This window comes from Acromyrmex echinatior, chromosome 17 (genome assembly GCF_024713525.1).
Source record: "Acromyrmex echinatior isolate Ae372 chromosome 17, ASM2471352v2, whole genome shotgun sequence".
In the NCBI taxonomy this organism is placed as follows: Eukaryota; Metazoa; Arthropoda; class Insecta; order Hymenoptera; family Formicidae; genus Acromyrmex; species Acromyrmex echinatior.
In genome coordinates, this window is record NC_141868.1 from 378,708 (window position 1) to 397,798 (window position 19,091).

The 19,091-nt window shown below is 28.3% G+C and overlaps 1 protein-coding gene across 4 annotated transcripts; it reads right to left on the reverse strand.

Moving 5' to 3' along the window:
• Nucleotides 1-1,654: 1,654 nt before the first annotated feature.
• Nucleotides 1,655-15,796, reverse strand: LOC105150716 (sterol O-acyltransferase 1). 4 transcript variants are annotated; one of them, XM_011063975.2, is made up of 9 exons: nt 15,353-15,796; nt 10,009-10,076; nt 9,622-9,755; nt 8,864-9,034; nt 8,143-8,291; nt 7,634-7,773; nt 7,171-7,334; nt 4,359-4,632; nt 1,655-3,550 (listed from the first exon to the last, which is right to left on the reverse strand). In XM_011063975.2, exons 1-9 carry the CDS (start codon nt 15,420-15,422, stop codon nt 3,119-3,121), a joined length of 1,602 nt encoding a protein of 533 aa, XP_011062277.2. In that variant the 5' UTR covers nt 15,423-15,796; the 3' UTR covers nt 1,655-3,118. The 4 variants fall into 4 exon arrangements, with proteins under 4 accessions (XP_011062277.2, XP_011062276.2, XP_011062279.2 ...); XM_011063974.2 differs by having other exon boundaries at nt 10,009-10,079; nt 15,353-15,795; XM_011063977.2 differs by having other exon boundaries at nt 9,622-9,771; nt 15,353-15,793.
• Between the last annotated feature and the right edge of the window lie 3,295 nt (nt 15,797-19,091).

The window sequence follows — 19,091 nt, forward strand, 5'->3', positions numbered from 1 at the left end:
AATTCTCGTTCTACACTTTTCGTGATATGATAATTGGCGGTGTAACATTATTGTACAAAGCATCTTCACATGAAAGAACACGTTTATATAATTACAACATACGGTTGAATTTAATGTCAACTATATGTAACTCTGCGTTTTAAGAATATTGTGAATTTACTGAAGATGACCAGATTGTGGCTGAAACGTTTAATGTTTTAATTAATGTAATGATAATTAAATATCACAAATTATAACTTGTGCGGTGGTTTCTTATGCTCTTCTTTTTATACGTTTTAAATATATAACCACATTCGTTTTTATGATGTAATATATTTTTAAATAAGCTTTTTCGAAGTTTATTTGAGTAACGAGATAATTATGTTGATTTCATATGTGTTTTTGAACAATTATATTTAAATCATTTAGTATAAGAGTGATTCAAAATTCCCGCATCCGGAATACAAGACATGATACTTTATGCTAAAAAAGAACAACTTTTTCTTTTTACAAAATTGCATCTGATAAGTAATTTTTACAGGAAAACAAGTTGAAGTTATACGAGTAAACGCAAAAATCATTTATCGAATGTAATTTTACTACAGGAAAAAGTTATTTTTTTAACACAAAGAACAACTTTTTCCTTTAGCAAAATTGCGTCCAATAAATAGCAGGGGAGCAGATTGAAGTTAACAAATAAGCGCAAAAATTATTTATCGGACGCAATTTTGCTAAAGGAAAAAATTGTTTGTTTTAGCATAAAGTATCATATCCTGTACTCTAAATGCAGGAATTTCGAATCACTCCCTATATACAAAAAAATAAACAATTTATTTTTAGGAAAGAATAATGTTCGTCCTTTTTTATGTACTTTAGTAATATTCTAGGAACAATGTATTTTTATGTAGTATGGAAATTATTTGCAATACGAATCAAATAAAAAGATTATTACAATATATAATATCACTGATATTTTCATAGATATTCATAATATCTATTTCATAGATAACAATAATAATAAAGACAAGAATAAATGATTTATTAAGATCATATATGTGAATACATAACAAGTAATAAATAAGAATATTAAAGCCTGTAACGGTTGAACTTTTAATGCTTAAATAGTTCAATCTGAAAAAAATGCGTTATTGTTCTTATCGACTATTGCGAAGAATATTATTAAGGCTTTGATTACATAGCACGTTCGTACGGAATACAAGAGTCCCAGGTTCGACTCCTGGCCGAGGTAATATTTTTCGCAATAAATTTATTTACAATTTTTCAGCACATTAACATCTTTTTAATATGATACCGGATTGAGCATCAAATTATTGAAATTTGCTTATCAATTTAATTTAATTTGTGACATTATTACAATAATAGTTTAATTGGGTTTATAAGTTCAGAAAACCAATTCGGCGCGTAGTTCGAATGACTACAAATGACTATGATATAATATGCATGTATATATGTATATATATATATATATATAATTATATACATATATATACATAATACATACACATATATATATATATATATACATATATAGTGTGTGTATAATATAATTTACATTGAATTATTTAAGCATTAAAGATCTAGCTTCGACCGTTATGGGTTTTAATATCTTTACTTGTTAATTAGACAAGGAAGAGATGTTAATAATGCTTACTAATTTTGCAAAAATTTGTTATCTGTGATTTATTTATTAATAATATACAATTATATAAATATATACAAATATAAGTTATAATATGAAAAAGAAAATAGTTATAAATTACAAAAAAGAATTGTACACGCTTATTGACTGTATAATATAAGTTAATTTGTATAAGGCGGAAGATATACGGAATCACGTACGTGTATGCTCAATGAGAAATGACAATGGAATCGACATCGAATCGATTCCATTGTTATTTCTCACTGGGTGTCCTCTTTATCGCTATATATGGTAATTGGAAGACGTATATAAAATTATCCCTTTTTATATAAACTCTCGTGTATTAAATCTTTAACAACTCCATTTTTCTTTATACATAACTAATTTGACACATTAAGTCCCTTCTTTATTTTACATCCTTGTAACTGAAGTCTTAGATTTTTTTGAAGAAATTCTTATTCCTAGCAATTACGATTAAAAAATTTTGATTATGATCTAATAAGTTATAAGGATTTAAAAGAAAAGTTTGTAATTTTCTTTTAACTTCATAACTTAATTACAATTAATTATAAATTCGAGATATCAAGTATCGTTCTCAGAAGAATTTAGGATTCTGTCGAGTACTGTACATATGCTTTCTGTACATATAGTTTGCCCCTCCATGGAAAAATTTTAAATTATTAAAAAATTTGCACATATAATGATCTTACTTTACATTGATAAGTTTTATTAATCTTTTATTTTTATTATACTTATTATGAAAAATGATTTTTTTTTGTAAACAGTACTATTTTTCTTTCCAGTTGCTCTGTAAATATTATGAATCTCGTAACAAATTTATTGAAATATAAAATAAAAAAGCAACTAGAAATGATGCTTGGATGTCTCTTACGAGAAGACACAACAAAATAATTAATAAATAAATCGAACACAATCCAGCATCTTCAAAAGAATAATTAAATTGACTTTTCTTATGTTATCTAATGTTAATAATTTTTATTATGTAATGTTAATAATTTTTATTAACATGATAGAGTAACATTATTAGTTCGATTTGTACGGTGCAACTTGAATATCGTCAAGAGGATCATCGATTGTGATAATCGAAAGTTTATAATAATAGATGCAAAACGTGAAAAAAATATTTTCGTCCATTTCAAATTTTTTCATTGATTAGAGAAAAAGTTGCCATTACTTTCATTATCTAAAAATTATTGTATAAAAAATAAATTAAGATCTGCAATTCCATAAATCAATTATATTATTTACTAACAATTGCGTCTGATTCCTATTATCTGATCGTCTTATTGATTTCATTCTCAAGGAATCAAATTCCTTGTTATATTCCAGTTAAACACTAAATTGGTTACACAAATTTCGTATATAACAGTTCTCATACATAACACAATCTTTGATTACAAAAAACAAGGAATATATCGTCTTGAAAAGATTTTATTTTTAAGTGAGCGAGATAATAATTTATGCGTTAAATTGTTTTTGACATCTCCAGCTTCGTGGTATAAACAGGTCCAGATAATAATTGGAAAGAGGCGGACAGTTGTGCCGGGCGTAGAATTCCATTGCGTACAAACTGAACATAATGCCATTGCCAACACTCCAGCTCAGCCACATGAAGACGTTGCTGGTGACGACCTTGCGGACGTAGAACATGGCGAAACCTATGACTCCGAATAACATGAACATTACAGGGTAGAAGAAGCCAAATCCGAATGCAAGTATATACTCGTGGACGATGGCGGAGACGAGGAATACGGCAATGGCTGACAGCATTCGATTGCGTGGCACCAAGATCTCGTACATGTCCTTGTAGATATAAGTGTACAACCAATCATGCACCACCACATTCCATTTGCGGTAGTAAGTATGGTAAGTTGTGCTGTTCCACCAGTCCTGTAATACAAGCAACACAATAGATCTATTCTTTTTAGTTAAGGTTTTCATCTTTCTAGCACGTTTTATCTTTCTTCTTTTTTTCTCTGTATTGGAGAGAAAAGACAGAAATTCAAGAAGATAATAGGCCTAAAGATTCATGAAGCTGTAAATTATTACAAAAATCGACATCTACAACCTAAGAAACATATAAAAATCAACAAAAACTTAAAATGACTTTATTTTGATGCTTAAAGTCAATGAACAATTAAATTTTGTAATAAAAAATCATCGTTTTGATTTTTTCTTGACTTGAATATGTTATTTTGACTTTTTCTTGATGTGTTCCTTGGGAAATTGCCATGCAAAGTTTTAGAATTAGTTCTGGAGGTTCGAAACGTAGCTTCAAAACTGAAATACTTATATAATTACAAGTATCTCATTTCATAGTTTTACGAAAACTTAAAATTGTTATGTTTATAGACGCTACCACATATTAGGTGTTGGAATTAATTCGTAGCGTTTTTTAATGAAAGAATGTTATTTATTTCACATGAGCATTAAAAAATACATTAATGAAAGTACTTCCCATCACTTGTAAAACGCTACGAATTAATTCCAACACCTAATATATTCAAATTATCATACATTGAAGGTATCAATATATACAATATATTGCATAAAGATATTTACATCCTACGTATAGTTTTTGCAAGGTGTAAAAATTATTCAGTGAGTTATCTTAAAAAAATAATATAATAATGGAATATACGAATATGAGAAGGTACAAGGTTTACAGAATAAAATACTGAAGACGCGTTTTATTTACCTTGTAAAACAATCGATCGGCGAACTGCAGCATTTCCGCCCAAGCATTTAACCATGCGTGTAGCAAGAGATATTGTCCGGTGATGAAGTAGAGAATGCCAGGAATACTACACTCGATGATATTCTTGACGAACCATTTCCGTTCCAAATGTTGTGTTTCGTATACGTGATAGACCGGTAATACAAGACGTTCCAGAATAAAGGCAAGATAGAAGATTGCTAGGCCGACTTCAGCGAAATTTCGAATCACCACCATCCACCTGATTCTTTTGGTCCTAAGAAAATTAATCGTTGCGTATCAAAAATCTATATGTTGTGCACGACGAAATGCGGAAACAAATGATCAGACGGTTCAGACGCATGCACGCACGCACATACACCTCGCATAAACATACACAATTCATTGGGTCACGAAGCTGTTAAACGTCGCGTGCAGCGTATATAAAGGATCATCGCCTATAATCCTGGCAGCGAGTATCTCGCTTCATCATCGCCGTCGATCCGCGATCTCTCTGATCCATCGACTATCAATCAGAAGCCAGATCGGGGTAGTTCGGGGATCACGATCGAGGGTAGTCTGTCAATCAATCATGGAGCCTAAGAGAACACACGTCGAATAAGCAATTGCGAGTCAAGGCATCGTCTTCAGGCGTTCTTGCGAATGTTTGGAGCGTGAATCAAAGCATCTGCCTCTAAGTGTCACGCGTCTGCATCTGCGATTCAAGGCAACCCAAAACGTTCCCCGTACTCAGGGCATCAACTCTTAGGCGACGTCGAAGGTGAGCTATCAGTACAAATCGAAGAGATTGATGACGTACACAGTACGTCGTAAATATATGCGTCGTTATCGTACGAACTTTCCAAAGTGCGTTATTGTTAGCAAACTATAGATTGTGTTAACATTGTGACATTTACAAACTGCGAGCCCAAGACATGAAAATTTATACTATACACAGTGAACAATAAACTATACGAAGACTGTAAATTGTAGTGTTATTATTTGCACTGAACTATGAAACATTTGGTGCCTTCTGTGAGATCTTTACTCACGGACGCAACATCAGAGGATATAGACTTTCACGATTCAATTTCTGGAAGGCAAACGACAGCTGTGTACGATTCATTCCGGATCTGCGAAATTGTCAGAACACGTTCCACACTTATACGGATCTTGTGGATTAACGTGAGTCATGCGATCTTACTTCGATTTCGCATGACACAAAAATGACCGATAACGTCAAGTTTCTTATAAATTCAAGTTTATTATAAAATCGAACCTTTTTAAAATCCCAGATAACCAACTTATAGAACCTTCTCAACAAGAGTGATTTCAATAACGCCACGTTAAAATTACGAATCGCGCGTTTAACAGACTTATATAATGCATTCGAACAGCATAACGACGAGCTCGTCATAGCTGATCCGAATGCTTATCAGGATGAATCTGCTAAAATTCAAGAACGATTCTATGCTCTCGCGGGTAAAATCGAAGATATTTTAAATTCGGCGAATACATCGGATGCCGATATGTCGAGTATCGAGACGCAATTCGATAACAACGACAATTGTGAAGATCCGGCGAATCAAATTGCTTGAGGTTGCCCACGTTTGATGGCAAGGTGGAAAATTGGTTGTCATTTAAAAACGTGTTTCGTAACATGATAGGGTCAGATCGCGAACTATTTGACCATTCGTTTCCGCATTTCGTCATGGACGACATATAGATTTTTGATACAATCATACTCAAATAAATCTTCTTCTAAAGTTTTTTAGTATCAATTTAATATCGCTGCAACATGATAATAATATAAAATTATCTCTTAAATATTTTTTTATGATGAATTTGAAATATTAAGTTGTATCATCAAATTGCATTATTAAAGATTAGGACATTTTGTTTGTACATTTCATAAACAGTCTTTAGCATTATTTCTAATGTCTTTTAAGCCATATCAATCCATTGCTGCCTAATAAGTTAAGCTTTATAATTAATATATATGTGTATAATTATACATATAATTATACATATATATCGATACGTAATAAGATTTATTATGCCAATGTCTTATACGTCTCGATCCAGTTTCGGATCCTTTTCAATGCAAATTGAACGAACTCATTGAGTTTTCCGACGAACTGTACAAATATAATTGATATCTCATTGTTAATTATAAAAAATAAAGTGTGACAAAAAATAATAATTTAATACATTAAAGTCGTGAACAATACAAAAATAGTTTAAACATACAATCAGACACGAATTCATTAAACGAAGCATATGACTCTTTATTTGAAAATAACTGAGTTTTCCTCTCTTCAATATCTCTGTTATTTGTGGTTTAACTCGTGATTTGTACTTTAGCTTAGCATTGTTTAAATGTATCCGTATAGATGATACGTATATTTTATAAGCTTAACGAACGTAAGTTTTTCAAATTAATCACGACTTTAATGTATTAGATTATTATTTCTTGTCAACATTTTATTTTTTATAATTGTGTTAACAATGAAATATCGATTATATTTGTACAATGCGTCGGGAAACTCAATGAGTTCGTTCAATTTACATTGAAAAGGATCCGAAGTTGGATCGAAATGTATTTATAAGACATTGGCACTAATAAATTTTATTATCGCATCGACATCCTGTGTTTGGCTCTAAAAGGCATCAATTTATGGACTGATCCATCTGTAATGAGTCTAATATATTTACAACTAATATTTCATATAATAATTATTTGGTATAATTATTTCTTTTATCGCACAATTAAAAGCATACAATTGTTATCAAAGAGATTACAAAATATTGTTACCTGGGATATTCATCGCGGTACACAAGAGTTGGTGCGAACAGGAAATATAGATATTGCGAGAATGTGGGACCACTCGGTCGCGGAATATCGCTGTGAGGTTTATATGACAAAAATCTGGGCGCCGCGCTTCTGACGAAGGCGTGAGTCTTCATCATCATGCGTATCTAAAAAAGCAGATATTTTTTAGAGTGAAAAAAATTTTAGCAATTCTAGCAATTCAGTAAACAAAATTTTAGCAATAATAAATTTATATAGCATTTAATAGAATTAATAAATTCTAGCAATAATAAACATGATTTATGGTTTTTATTAATTCGCGAATCGGAAGAAAAGTCTTTTATTAATTTGCATTATTGAAAGTGTGTGATGGCATGCCAAAAAATTCATTTACTTCAATGTATAATTTGTAAAACTTTTCAAATCATAATTCAAGATATTAGAATAGATTTTTAAAGATGCGTACTTGTTCCATAATAACAATTAAACTGCAACCTATGGAGAGATTCGTGTTGAGCATCGCCTTAATGGGAAAAATTGTAAAAAGTATTAGATACGATATAAATATTGATAGCCAGGTGTAATCCCACAATTTTAGAATGGAGGCTGCAAAAAGAAAAAACATATTTAAGTAATTTAAATTAAATTTTAATTAATATTATTTAATATAAATTGATTTAATTTATTGATATCATCTAACATTTTTTTATAATTACTTTGATTATTTAATTTCCCATTATTTCGTATTATAATTTCAACTTAATTAATTAATATTTTACATCACAAAAAAGATTATTTTTAAAAATTCAGATTTTATTTTATATATTTATTTCAATCAAATTGCTCTTAATTGTTCTTTAATTCAAACGATTTACTTTCGATTTGAATTTCTCAATTAATTTAACTTTCTTAACGTTTAAATTAAGCACATTTATCTTAGTCATTTATCTTAGTCTAAATTGAAGAGATTGTTACATTTTGGCAAGAATCGGAGTCGTTGGTGCGCCCAAAGGGTGAAAGCCACGTAGACACTAAGTGTTGAGGCTTGCATGAATGACCAAATGTAGATGCACGTTGAAAACTTAGCGAAACCAATCCATAATGTATTGGTACCAACGGGGAACCTTAATTATTATCAAAAAAGAAAAATTAGGTGATTAGAATCAAAGTCGTGTATAAGAGATCAATATATCTGTATAAATGAAAAATATCTAAGATCTAATCGATTAATCCGATAATTAATTCATTAATCAAGTTTTATTTTCCAATGGAAATTCGCTACATTTGCAACAAATAAATCTTAAATTTCGTCTTTTGTTACAAGTAATTTCCAGGCGCAATAAATTGTACCGTTTATTTCTCAACGATAACTCATTTAGAAATAAGAAATGTACAATTTTGATTAATGAGTCTGTATAAAATTATCTGCATTACATTACAAAATATCTTTTAAAAATTTGATAATAAAATTTGATTGTAAGATATTTAAAATATGATAGATATTTAAAAATTAAAAAAATTGAATTTGAAATTTTTTACTAAAGATATCTAGTTAATTGTTGTAAAAAATGTTAAAAAAGGTTTTGGTGTCAAATATTTGTTTGTGCATAATGTACATTTTACGAAACGATATTTAGTTTTCCGTAAAATCGATGATTCAGCGAGAAACGAATTATGTCATTCGTTATGAACTTACGTTCCGGATTCCATGATATCGGTTACAATGGTGTTGAAAAATAGAAGTATAAGAGTCACCATGAACAGATTGTAAACTGTGCGAATGTGTGGGATCTCGAAGAGATCGGTGAGCAATGAGTTTCTTTCGAGGAACTCCTTATCCGGTAATGCACCTTCTTTGTTGGATTCTCTAGAGAAATGACAGATATGCTATTGTAAATCATACATTTCATTGATTGCATTTTCTATAAAGTTCATATAAGCCTGTACATTCTTATGTTAATAAACGAAAAGGAACGTGCTTGCAAGGCAACGTTAATGCACAATAATTATGAAATATTGTGGCAACTGCGTGAAATGCGCAGTCAGGAATTTTTTTAAATTCCTTCATTTATCTTTATTCTGGAATGTCAATTAAATAACCGTATTATTTTAAATTTTCGTAGAAACTCTTAGTTTCACAATTATATCGTAGGTATAATTATGTCATACTTTATTAGATTTAATATTTTTGATATCATATAAAATATGACAGTGAAAGTATTAAATACAATAAAGTTTTATTTCATTTTTTATTTGGACTTTATAGTATTATTATTAAAAAAATATATATTTAATCGACAATACTGCTATTTCTCATACACATTGATATATTTTTTTAAAATTATTATATTTATATACTTTTAAACATTTTTTGATCTATCTATCCTATCTCTAGCCTATATTTTCGTAAGTATTTTTTGTTCAAAGCTTTTTTCTCTTTTTATCACTTCTCACCTTTTATCATGATATTTATCCATGCTGTACAAGAGTTCCCCATTCTTTACCAAAGGCACTTTTAACTTCTGAACCTCGGACATCATGTCGTTGAAGCGTTTGTTAACGTGCCCCAAAACATCCTCTCTTATTTCCTGCGAGGAAATATTCCTTACAACAAACAAACAATATGCTAGAGAGGTACGTTATCTCTCACGAAACGATGATTATCTTATCGATTTAATCTTTGATTCTTTAAATGTGCTCTTGGGTACCATTGTACCTTTTTTTCTGCCACAAACAATATTTGACCGATAAACTTAAACTACTTAACAAAACTACTTTAATTCACATTACATTAAGTTCAATCACGGATTAAGTCGAAGTTAACAATATATTATTTCGCACCTGTATTCTTTTTCGCAATACATCGGCGGTCATCTCATGTAAAACATCCGTGAACGCATTTCGGTTGGCTACTGAAAAGAGAAAATGTAGTTACAGGCATGTATATACAATAGATAAAGAAAGCAGATAATAGATATCAGCGATAAATAATTGGCACAAGAATATGTTTATATTTATCGAGACTTAAGTTCATGTTGAGTAACTTTTGTGAATAGGGCGTTTACTTTCCTTTATAGAACCAAATTTATCGATCTTCTAATTAAAGAAGATTACGATAACAATATCATTTGAAATAAAATTTAACTTTCGATCGTTACTTTTAAGTTAATTTTATTGTTTGTTTTGTTATGTTTTAATTTATCTCTTTAATTTATATCTTTGTTTGTTGATTAATTTTCAAGTTACGATATGAAGATAAAATTTATTCTGTACTATTATAATAATAATTATTCTGTGTTATTGTCATAATAAATATAATATAATAATAATAAAAAATATAAATTTATGCAAAAGAATATTTATTTATTTTTTACAATTATTTTGAATAATTATTTCGAATTATAAAAATAATAAGGCTCAATAAATCAAAATAAGTAAAAAGGAAAAAGGACTACGAGCCTAAAACATAAATTGACAAACTGTATGAGTAGTTAAAAAAAATTTTTTTTTTTAAATAAAACTATATCATAAATTTAAATGTCATAAAAAGAAAGAGGCAAAAATTATTTTTGATATTATAAGACAACCACATAAGAAAAAAAGATTCTTTCTTTTCTTTCTTTTAATTTTGACTTATTATTTACTTATTTGTACTTTCCTATTTACTGTTTGCGACTCGATTCGTACTTTTCTTATTATTCTTATTATTTTTATTTACTTCTACCGTTAATTTATTATTACAATTTATACTTGCTAACAGAAACATGTTCGTCCTTATACACACATACGGTTCGGAGGAGTACATTTTTGTCAACTATAATCGTTTGTTTGATTTCCTCTCAATTTGGAGCGAGCTTTATAGTTAATTTGCGTCCGAATGCGAATTTTACTTGATTTCTTATGTTTTTTATCTACGTTATAACTCTATTGTTAATTACCGTTGTTAATTTATTTTGTCACACTAATTTATTTGTCACATTGAAAATGATCCAATTAGGATCGAAACGTTTGTTTTGTTCACCTTCTCGAAAATTCTTAGATTGTCAAATTATATTTTACGTTTTAAATTTATGACATAGTTTTATTTCAAAAAAAAATTTTTTTAACTATTCATACAGTTTGTCAATTTATGTTTTAGGCTCGTAGTCCTTTTTCCTTTTTACTTAATTATTTCGAAGTTTTATTATCGTTTTGAATTTAAGATTTTCGAGAAAAATACAAATTTATTATTTATTTTATTTTATTAGTTTTTTAAATTAGGGACTAGAGAAATCTTTAAAAGTTAATTTGAATAGTAATCTCTTTTTATCGGCAATGTAAGTTTCTCCTACACTTTGAGATCTTTTCCTGGATAACAAAAAATGTCAAATCGGGTCATAAAATATTTTTTGCATCTAAAAGACGACTTAAAGACATCTTATGTCACAATTTTAGACTTTGGATTATTTGGGTTATAATTGAGTAATTTAGAGAAGATATTTTCTAAGAATTTTCGAGATCATTGAATTCGATTTTGACTTCAAACTTTTAAAATTCAAATTTCAAAGAAATCTAACTATCATGAAACTTTTAAAAGACTTGTTATTGCTGAGTTTGAATATAATCTGAAAACATCAAAATTCAAAACGATACTTTACCTTTGAGTAGGTAGGTGGATTTTGAAACGCAAGTAAGTATGTAGGGTGCTGAAATATCTCAAAAAGTTTCCCGAGAAAAATATTTCATATGTAATTATATATAATTATATAAAATTATATATAATTATATATAAAATATGTTCATTTATATAACATTTTTTCTCGGGTTTATTTTTGTAGTTATGTTTTTTACTAGAATATTATATATTTTAATTAAATTTATACATTAGTTAGACTTTAATGAAATAGAGAAATGTAAAAATAATGAACTTTAACATTTTCGGACAATACTTTTTAATTTTTTTTCCAGTCGTTTTTAGTTATGGATTTTCCTGTTTTATTTCCTAACATTATTTATTATTACAAAACATAATTTAAACCTAAAAAAGTGTTTAAACATAATATTATATATAATACAAATATTCTAATACTAAATAGTACTTCAAAACATAAATCGTACAGAATTAAAAAATACTGAATTCAACATAAAATAAGTAGCGAAAAATAAGATTCAAAAATTTTTTCCAAATAAATTTTTACAAAAAATGAATATTTTAATGACAAAAATATGTAAAACAGTTAATGTTTAAATTAAAAAAACAAAATTAAAGTTTGTTTTATAGAATTAAAATATAACAATAAAAATAAAAGAAAAATAAGATTATTTATTTTTAATAAGTAATTAAATTGGTTACATTCTAATAAAATAGAGACATATAAAAATAATATAAATAAGACAAGAAAAGTAATATAAACAAGACAATTCTGGATTAGTGGAGAAAAATCTCTGATTATATAAAAACTCAAAAAAAGATAAAGTATAAAAAGAAAACACAAATGGGTAAGTAGGGTGCTTACTGCATCCCCAGCATGTTTGACGCTTTATCACTGTTTACTGCTTTAATATCGATAAGCTATTATTATTTCAATTTACCAAATAATCAATAATAAGAAGGTACTAAATTGATGATTGAGCTCTGTTGCCAATTTGAAAATATGAAATATTAAAAAAACTATGCTTGGGTGCTCCGACACTCCATATATCTACTCGAAGGTTAATAATCTCCATGAAGGAAGACCTCGCAAGGTTCATAATCAGAGTTTGAAAGTTAGTTTGGAAATTAATATTAATTGTTTGCGTAGCACTGATGAGCTTCAAAGCTCTGGAGATAAAGTATTGGAGACTTGTGTGTTACTTTTTAATTAAAAAAAGAAGAATCGAATTTTACTCGATAATCAAATTATTTTCTCTAGAGTTTTACTCGATAATCAAATTATTTTTTTAAATTCTATTTGCTGTATTAAATTAAATCTACTATTTTGAATTCTTTATTTTTGACCTCAGATTTGAATAAAGCTTTACCAAATTATCCTACAGAGTACCCTACCAAGTGTCATACAAATCGCGCGAGCAATTTAGAAAATAAACGGCGGTAACCGCAAATGGACAACCCACAAAGATGCAGTCGATTTTTTTAAATCGATGATTATGAATTTGAAGAAAATTAATAGATATCGGGGCTTAATTGATATCCCCGAATATCTATTAATAGATATTCGATATCACCTTCAAAAAATTTGATAACGTTGAGATTGTGTGTGTACAAAAAGGTCAATATCCAATTTTTTTGATGCAAGGACAAGTAGAAGTATGTCATGTCTGTGTCCTCAGTGATCCATGTTGCAAATCACATAAGATTTTGTGCAAATAAAAAAATTTGGAATTTTTTTCGTATTTTACATCTTTTCGAATAATTTTAATAAGTATATAAAGGTTAAGATTTTTCCATGTTTTACATAATTTTTCCACAGATGTAATTGCAATAGCAACATTTTTATAGGAGATATATATCAGACATTCATAATTTACGAAATATATATATTCGAAATTGAAGAAGAAACTTTTTCAGAAAGACTTTGTTATTATATATATATAAAAAAACGCGTATTCTCTTTCTAAATTCTTTGGAATATAATTCCATAATGACATATACCGCCGAAACCAGAATTTGCAAAACTAAATCGATGCTCAGAACCATCAGAAATAGGAAGAAAGGATAGCGAGAAAAGCAAGAGAGCTACAATGCAAGCGATCCTCATGCAAGCCAAACGATGGAAGGATATTTGGATTTCAACATCTCAAGAGGCTCTAACCTTGAAAAAAAATAGGCTTCAAGCCTATTTCGGGAAAGAAATAAAAGATTTCAATAATTAATCCGCTGTAAAAAAAGTGATTTAATTATTTTTCTGTGAAAAAACTTGATTTTTTTACTTATCTCCATTTTTAGCTCAATTAATTCAACTTTTTGAAGCCAACATCATATTATATACATATATATATATTTTTTTTTTTTGGAATTTTTTCATTTTCTCATATCAAAATTATAAATTTTCTTTTTTTAAAACTCTCACATTTAATTTTATAAAAAGTAAGAAAGAAGCTTCTATTACAATAAAAACATTTGCTAAACATTTCATAGGTATACTAGAATTTTTCAGATTTTTATATAGTCTAGAAAAATAAAAAAAAATTTGCTGTTGTAAACCTTAATGCCTCAAACAATACCTCAGACAATGATCGAAAATTTCACATTACCGGTGAAAGATTAATGCAAAAACGGCAAATTTTTTGAATTATTAAGCATTTTCGAGCAAAGTGAGTCTTTATGCAATGAAATCGCGACAATGTAACGTATAATACATATTTGTATCAACGTTCAGTTATCAACTTTGGAGTGTTACCGCGATTACAAAGAGGTCAACTGATAGATACAGGACAGCACACACACACACACACACACACACACACACACACACACACCCACCCCCCAATACACACAAACACACACACACACACACACACACACACACACACATACACAGTAAGTATAGTACACAAAATCTCAGTTTGTTGTATACATACTTGATCAAATATATATTCATAAACGTTTATAATAAATACTTAAAACACAACACATAAAATTGCGAATAATAAGTTTGTTAAAATTTGATAAACTTTGTAGAATTAATTAAAAAAAAAAACATTGTAATTTCTTAATTAACCTATTTGAAAGATCGAAACAACTCAAATAAATTATTTGAATGTCTTTCTCGATAAATTTTAATTCAAAAAAGTTCTTTTTTGAAAAAAAATATTTATATTAATCTTAGTAGAAATTATTAAGTGTATATTAGGGAATGTAATTAACATTTAAATATACATTAATATATATATTTATATTTTTATAATATATATATTTATATTTTTATAGATAGATAAATATATTTATATTTATATTTATCTATCTATTTTAAATAAAAAATTAGAAAACTAGAATTAAAAAAATTAGGAATAAAAAAAAGTGTTTGTCGTGAAACTTTAAGACTCTTGTAAAATTACATTTCTTTTACATATACAATAAAATTTAATTACATAAAAAAATAAGAATTATAACACGAATTATAGAATAAAAATATAATTATGATAGAAATTAGAATAGAAATTAAGATTGTTATACATCTTACAATTAATCAAGTAATTTACTTACCATCTTTACCCTTCTCGTGAAGGCAGTTTGTAATATCTTCAGCGTTTATAGTTTCTATAACAGAACTCATGACTAAAAGAGGGATAGCCGTGGATCTTACAGAAACTCTTCTACAAGAATGTTACACTCTGAGCAACTCTGTCACTTTCTGAGCGCGATTTGCGATCTTTCCAGAAAGTCATCAACAGCTACGTGGTGTTTAATAAGAAATAAGAAAAACAAGTTCTATTTTGAAATAAACAGAGATCTTTGATCGTAACACACTCGTAATTCATGCGCACGACATGTTGTTATTACTGTATCAATTAATAACTTTCTTTTAAGTTTTCTGGAGTACGACGCGATCTGACGGTACTCGACAGCAAACCGTAAGCTGCTCGATCCCGGTTTCAACTGTACACGCTCTGCTTTATGCACACGGATTATCTAAACGACTCAATAGTATTATCGTCCCACCATGAGTGCAGTATAAACTGATATATATAGTCCGAGGGAATATGTGTACTTTGATAGGTCCTCGGATGGAAGTATGACGTCGTACATATGTATGTATCTATACCAATTGTTTTTCGTGCGTTGCACAAATTTAATTCTAACGATTCAGCATTGTTCGAGTTTAGGGAAGTATTACAAAAACATAACGGAAGCACACGTACTAATAAAAAAAATTATTCCTCTCTCACTCTCTGTCTCTGATAATTTAAAGAAATATACTTTTCTTTTAAATTTAACAACTTTTACAAAACTTGGTCTTTATAATTTTTAAATAGTAAATTTTTAAATTATATATTTTTAAATTATAATTTAAAAATTGCAATTGTAAATTGTAAATTTTTAAATATAAATCCTACATTTTATTTAATTAAGAAATTATAAAAATTAATAAATTTAAAGGTAAAGTATATATAATTTACAATTAAAAAATTTTAGAATCTGTATGTTAAGAATTTAAACTTGAAATATAAAATTTTTGGAAATAAAATAGAAATTATTTTATTTTATTTCCGTGCCTATCAATTAAAATACTATTGTATTGTAAATCAAATAAAATTTTTATTTTTTTTCTGAATTTTATAACAGTTTTTAATTTTAGATGATATCTCTTTTTTCCATTGCATTATTTTTTTTTAATCGATTCTATTCATGTCGATCTTTCTATCTGCAAAGACATGTTGCGATGACTTATCATCATCAAATAGTAAATGTAATGAAATTAAGAAGTTTCTGTGATAAGTTTTTGTGTGTGAAGTGAACAAAATTGCAAAATTATACCCTACAATTAACTTCGATTAGACTTTTCCTCAATAGAAACTTAATTTGTTGTTCAATTATACAGAGACACGCGATAACTATAATATACATGAATACGCGATAAACGGTTGATCCCCTCTGACATTTGATAAAAATATTTTTGACGTCCAAGACTTTTTTTTATTATAAAATGATGGTGGCGAAGAAAAACGAAACAATCTAATTATATCATATTTATTTCTCAAATCTTTAGATTTTAGTATTCTTAACGTTTCTCCTACAGTTTTGCTCTTAAATTAATTTGTCGTTTCGAATTTCATTGACGCGTCGCAAAACAATAAGTGTATACGCCAGCAAAAAAAGAATTACTAATTAATTAGCTGTATCAAAAACTGATGATCTTGAATCAGTTTACATTAGTAAATTTTAATATTCTGTCAGTAACTAAATTAAAGGGTCAGTTACTGATAATTCTCATTGAAACCGAGTTTTAATGAATTAGCTAAATCGCTCTAAAAAAATTCTAAATATATATTGACAATGAGTTACTTGGATGACCTACACTAATTCTTATGATTTGCTTGACCTTTAAACCTCCTCCGTAATACGATGTGAGTGTATGCGACAAGTGCATGCGCATATTGTGATAAACGATAAAGAACTCTTGATACAGGTCTTTCAAATTTTTTTTCTACCATCTTTTTATGATTATGTCAATCGCTGGCATTCTCTATAAAAAAAATAAGGAAGCTTTTCTCTTAAAAACTTTATTTGTTACACGTGTGGCGAAAGCTGTGATTTCCACATATATTTGTATAAAAAATAAAAGGGGAAAAAATAGTCTTATTGCTCCAAGAATAAATATAAGAGTCTCAAGTGTAAGTAAACTAAACCTCCATGGTTATTGATGCGTAAATAATATAATATATTTGATACAAGGCGATAAAATGTAATTCGCAAACAATTGAAATGCACTTCCAAAACGGAGTTAACTATAAACAATTCGACTTTGTATTTGAATTCTCTTCAGTGCGGAAATCAAGTACAAACTACGTACCTATTACTTGGAAATTATCGCCTTATGAATATATTACGCATCAATAATCGCAAAGGCCGTATACAAGCAATTTATTCATATTGTTTAACATATAAAATATTATATAATACATTAATATTATTAAATAAAATCATCAAAATGAATAGAATATATGAGGTTTCTTTTTATGATTATAAATATTTATGTTAAAAAAAATAATTAGAATATTTCTAAAGTGCAATAAATGACATTAGACCGACATGTAAATACACAACTAAGTAAAAAATTACTTTATTCGGTTTGAAATGAATCTTAATAAATTAGCACCTAATTCTTAATGATGATATGCGACTGAATTCTTTTTAAACTCTTTATGCTATCTGAATACTACTTATAAATATTAATTTCTCAATTATGACTCAATGATTTTTTGATTATCAAGCTCGAGTGCAATTTTTATAGGTCAAATGTGGCAAGAATTCAAACAATTAACGCGTGAAGAATCTGTTTCTTTTGCTATCAGCAACTTAATTAAGATTATAGGCAAAAAATTGGCAAAAAATTTGTCGACTTTCTGTAAGAACGCATGACAAGCGCGCATTGATTACGTTATCATTATGTTTAATAGGATAATAATAATATAATTGGATAATCAGATCTTGTGCGTAATCGCCGGATAATGAAAGCAATTAAAGCAATTGAAATGCATTCACTGCAATCGGTTTTTGCATCGAGCGGTATGTACTCTATTATTATTCTGCCACTGTATGCCATAATATCTTAACAGCGCGAGGAGTGACCTGTGATTTTGATGATGTAAATGCATACCTACATACGCTCGACTAGGTGCTCCAGATCCGAGGGCGAATCAATTTTTATATACACGTGTATATGATATACGAATTCGGGTCGGAACAAAAATCCGTAGCGCTACGATTTTTAAAATTCAAGCTGACTTCGTTCAAAATGAATGAAATTTAAATTTAAAAAAAAAAAAGGATTTTAAATCTTAAGGGGATCTTAAACCAACAGGAATTACCGACAATTGCAGATTGCCAATTTCTCCGAATTGATTTTATAGATCATCAAATCCTTTTACACAATAAAAGTACACACGAAAAAAATATCGGCCACATTAAATTTGAAAAATCGGGGAAAAAAATTAAAAGTTCATTTTATTTTGGTTCTCACAGCTGTCATCTCAAGTTATAATTTCCTTAATGCAGAAATTCTGTAGGTATACCAAATGATGATGACCTTCTCCGGAAATGTATGACATGAACAATCCTGAGTTTGCGAAATTGTGATCGAATACCTAACAAAAAAGATTTTCCAAAATTAAAGTTATATTTTTTGTACAACAATTATTTTTTCCTCTTTTACTGATTCGAAAATCCTTTTCCAATTTAATAACAATTTAATTTAACAATTAAAGTATACGCAAGTGTGAAG

Coding starts and splice junctions, on each gene's coding strand:
- LOC105150716 (XM_011063974.2), bottom strand. CDS start 15,422: ATGAGTTCTGTTATAGAAACTATAAACGCTGAAGATATTACAAACTGC. Junction 7,774..8,142: donor ACTCCGATTCTTGCCAAAAT/GTAACAATCTCT, acceptor TTCTTTTTGCAG/CCTCCATTCTAAAATTGTGG. Junction 3,551..4,358: donor CCGATCGATTGTTTTACAAG/GTAAATAAAACG, acceptor CTTGTATTACAG/GACTGGTGGAACAGCACAAC.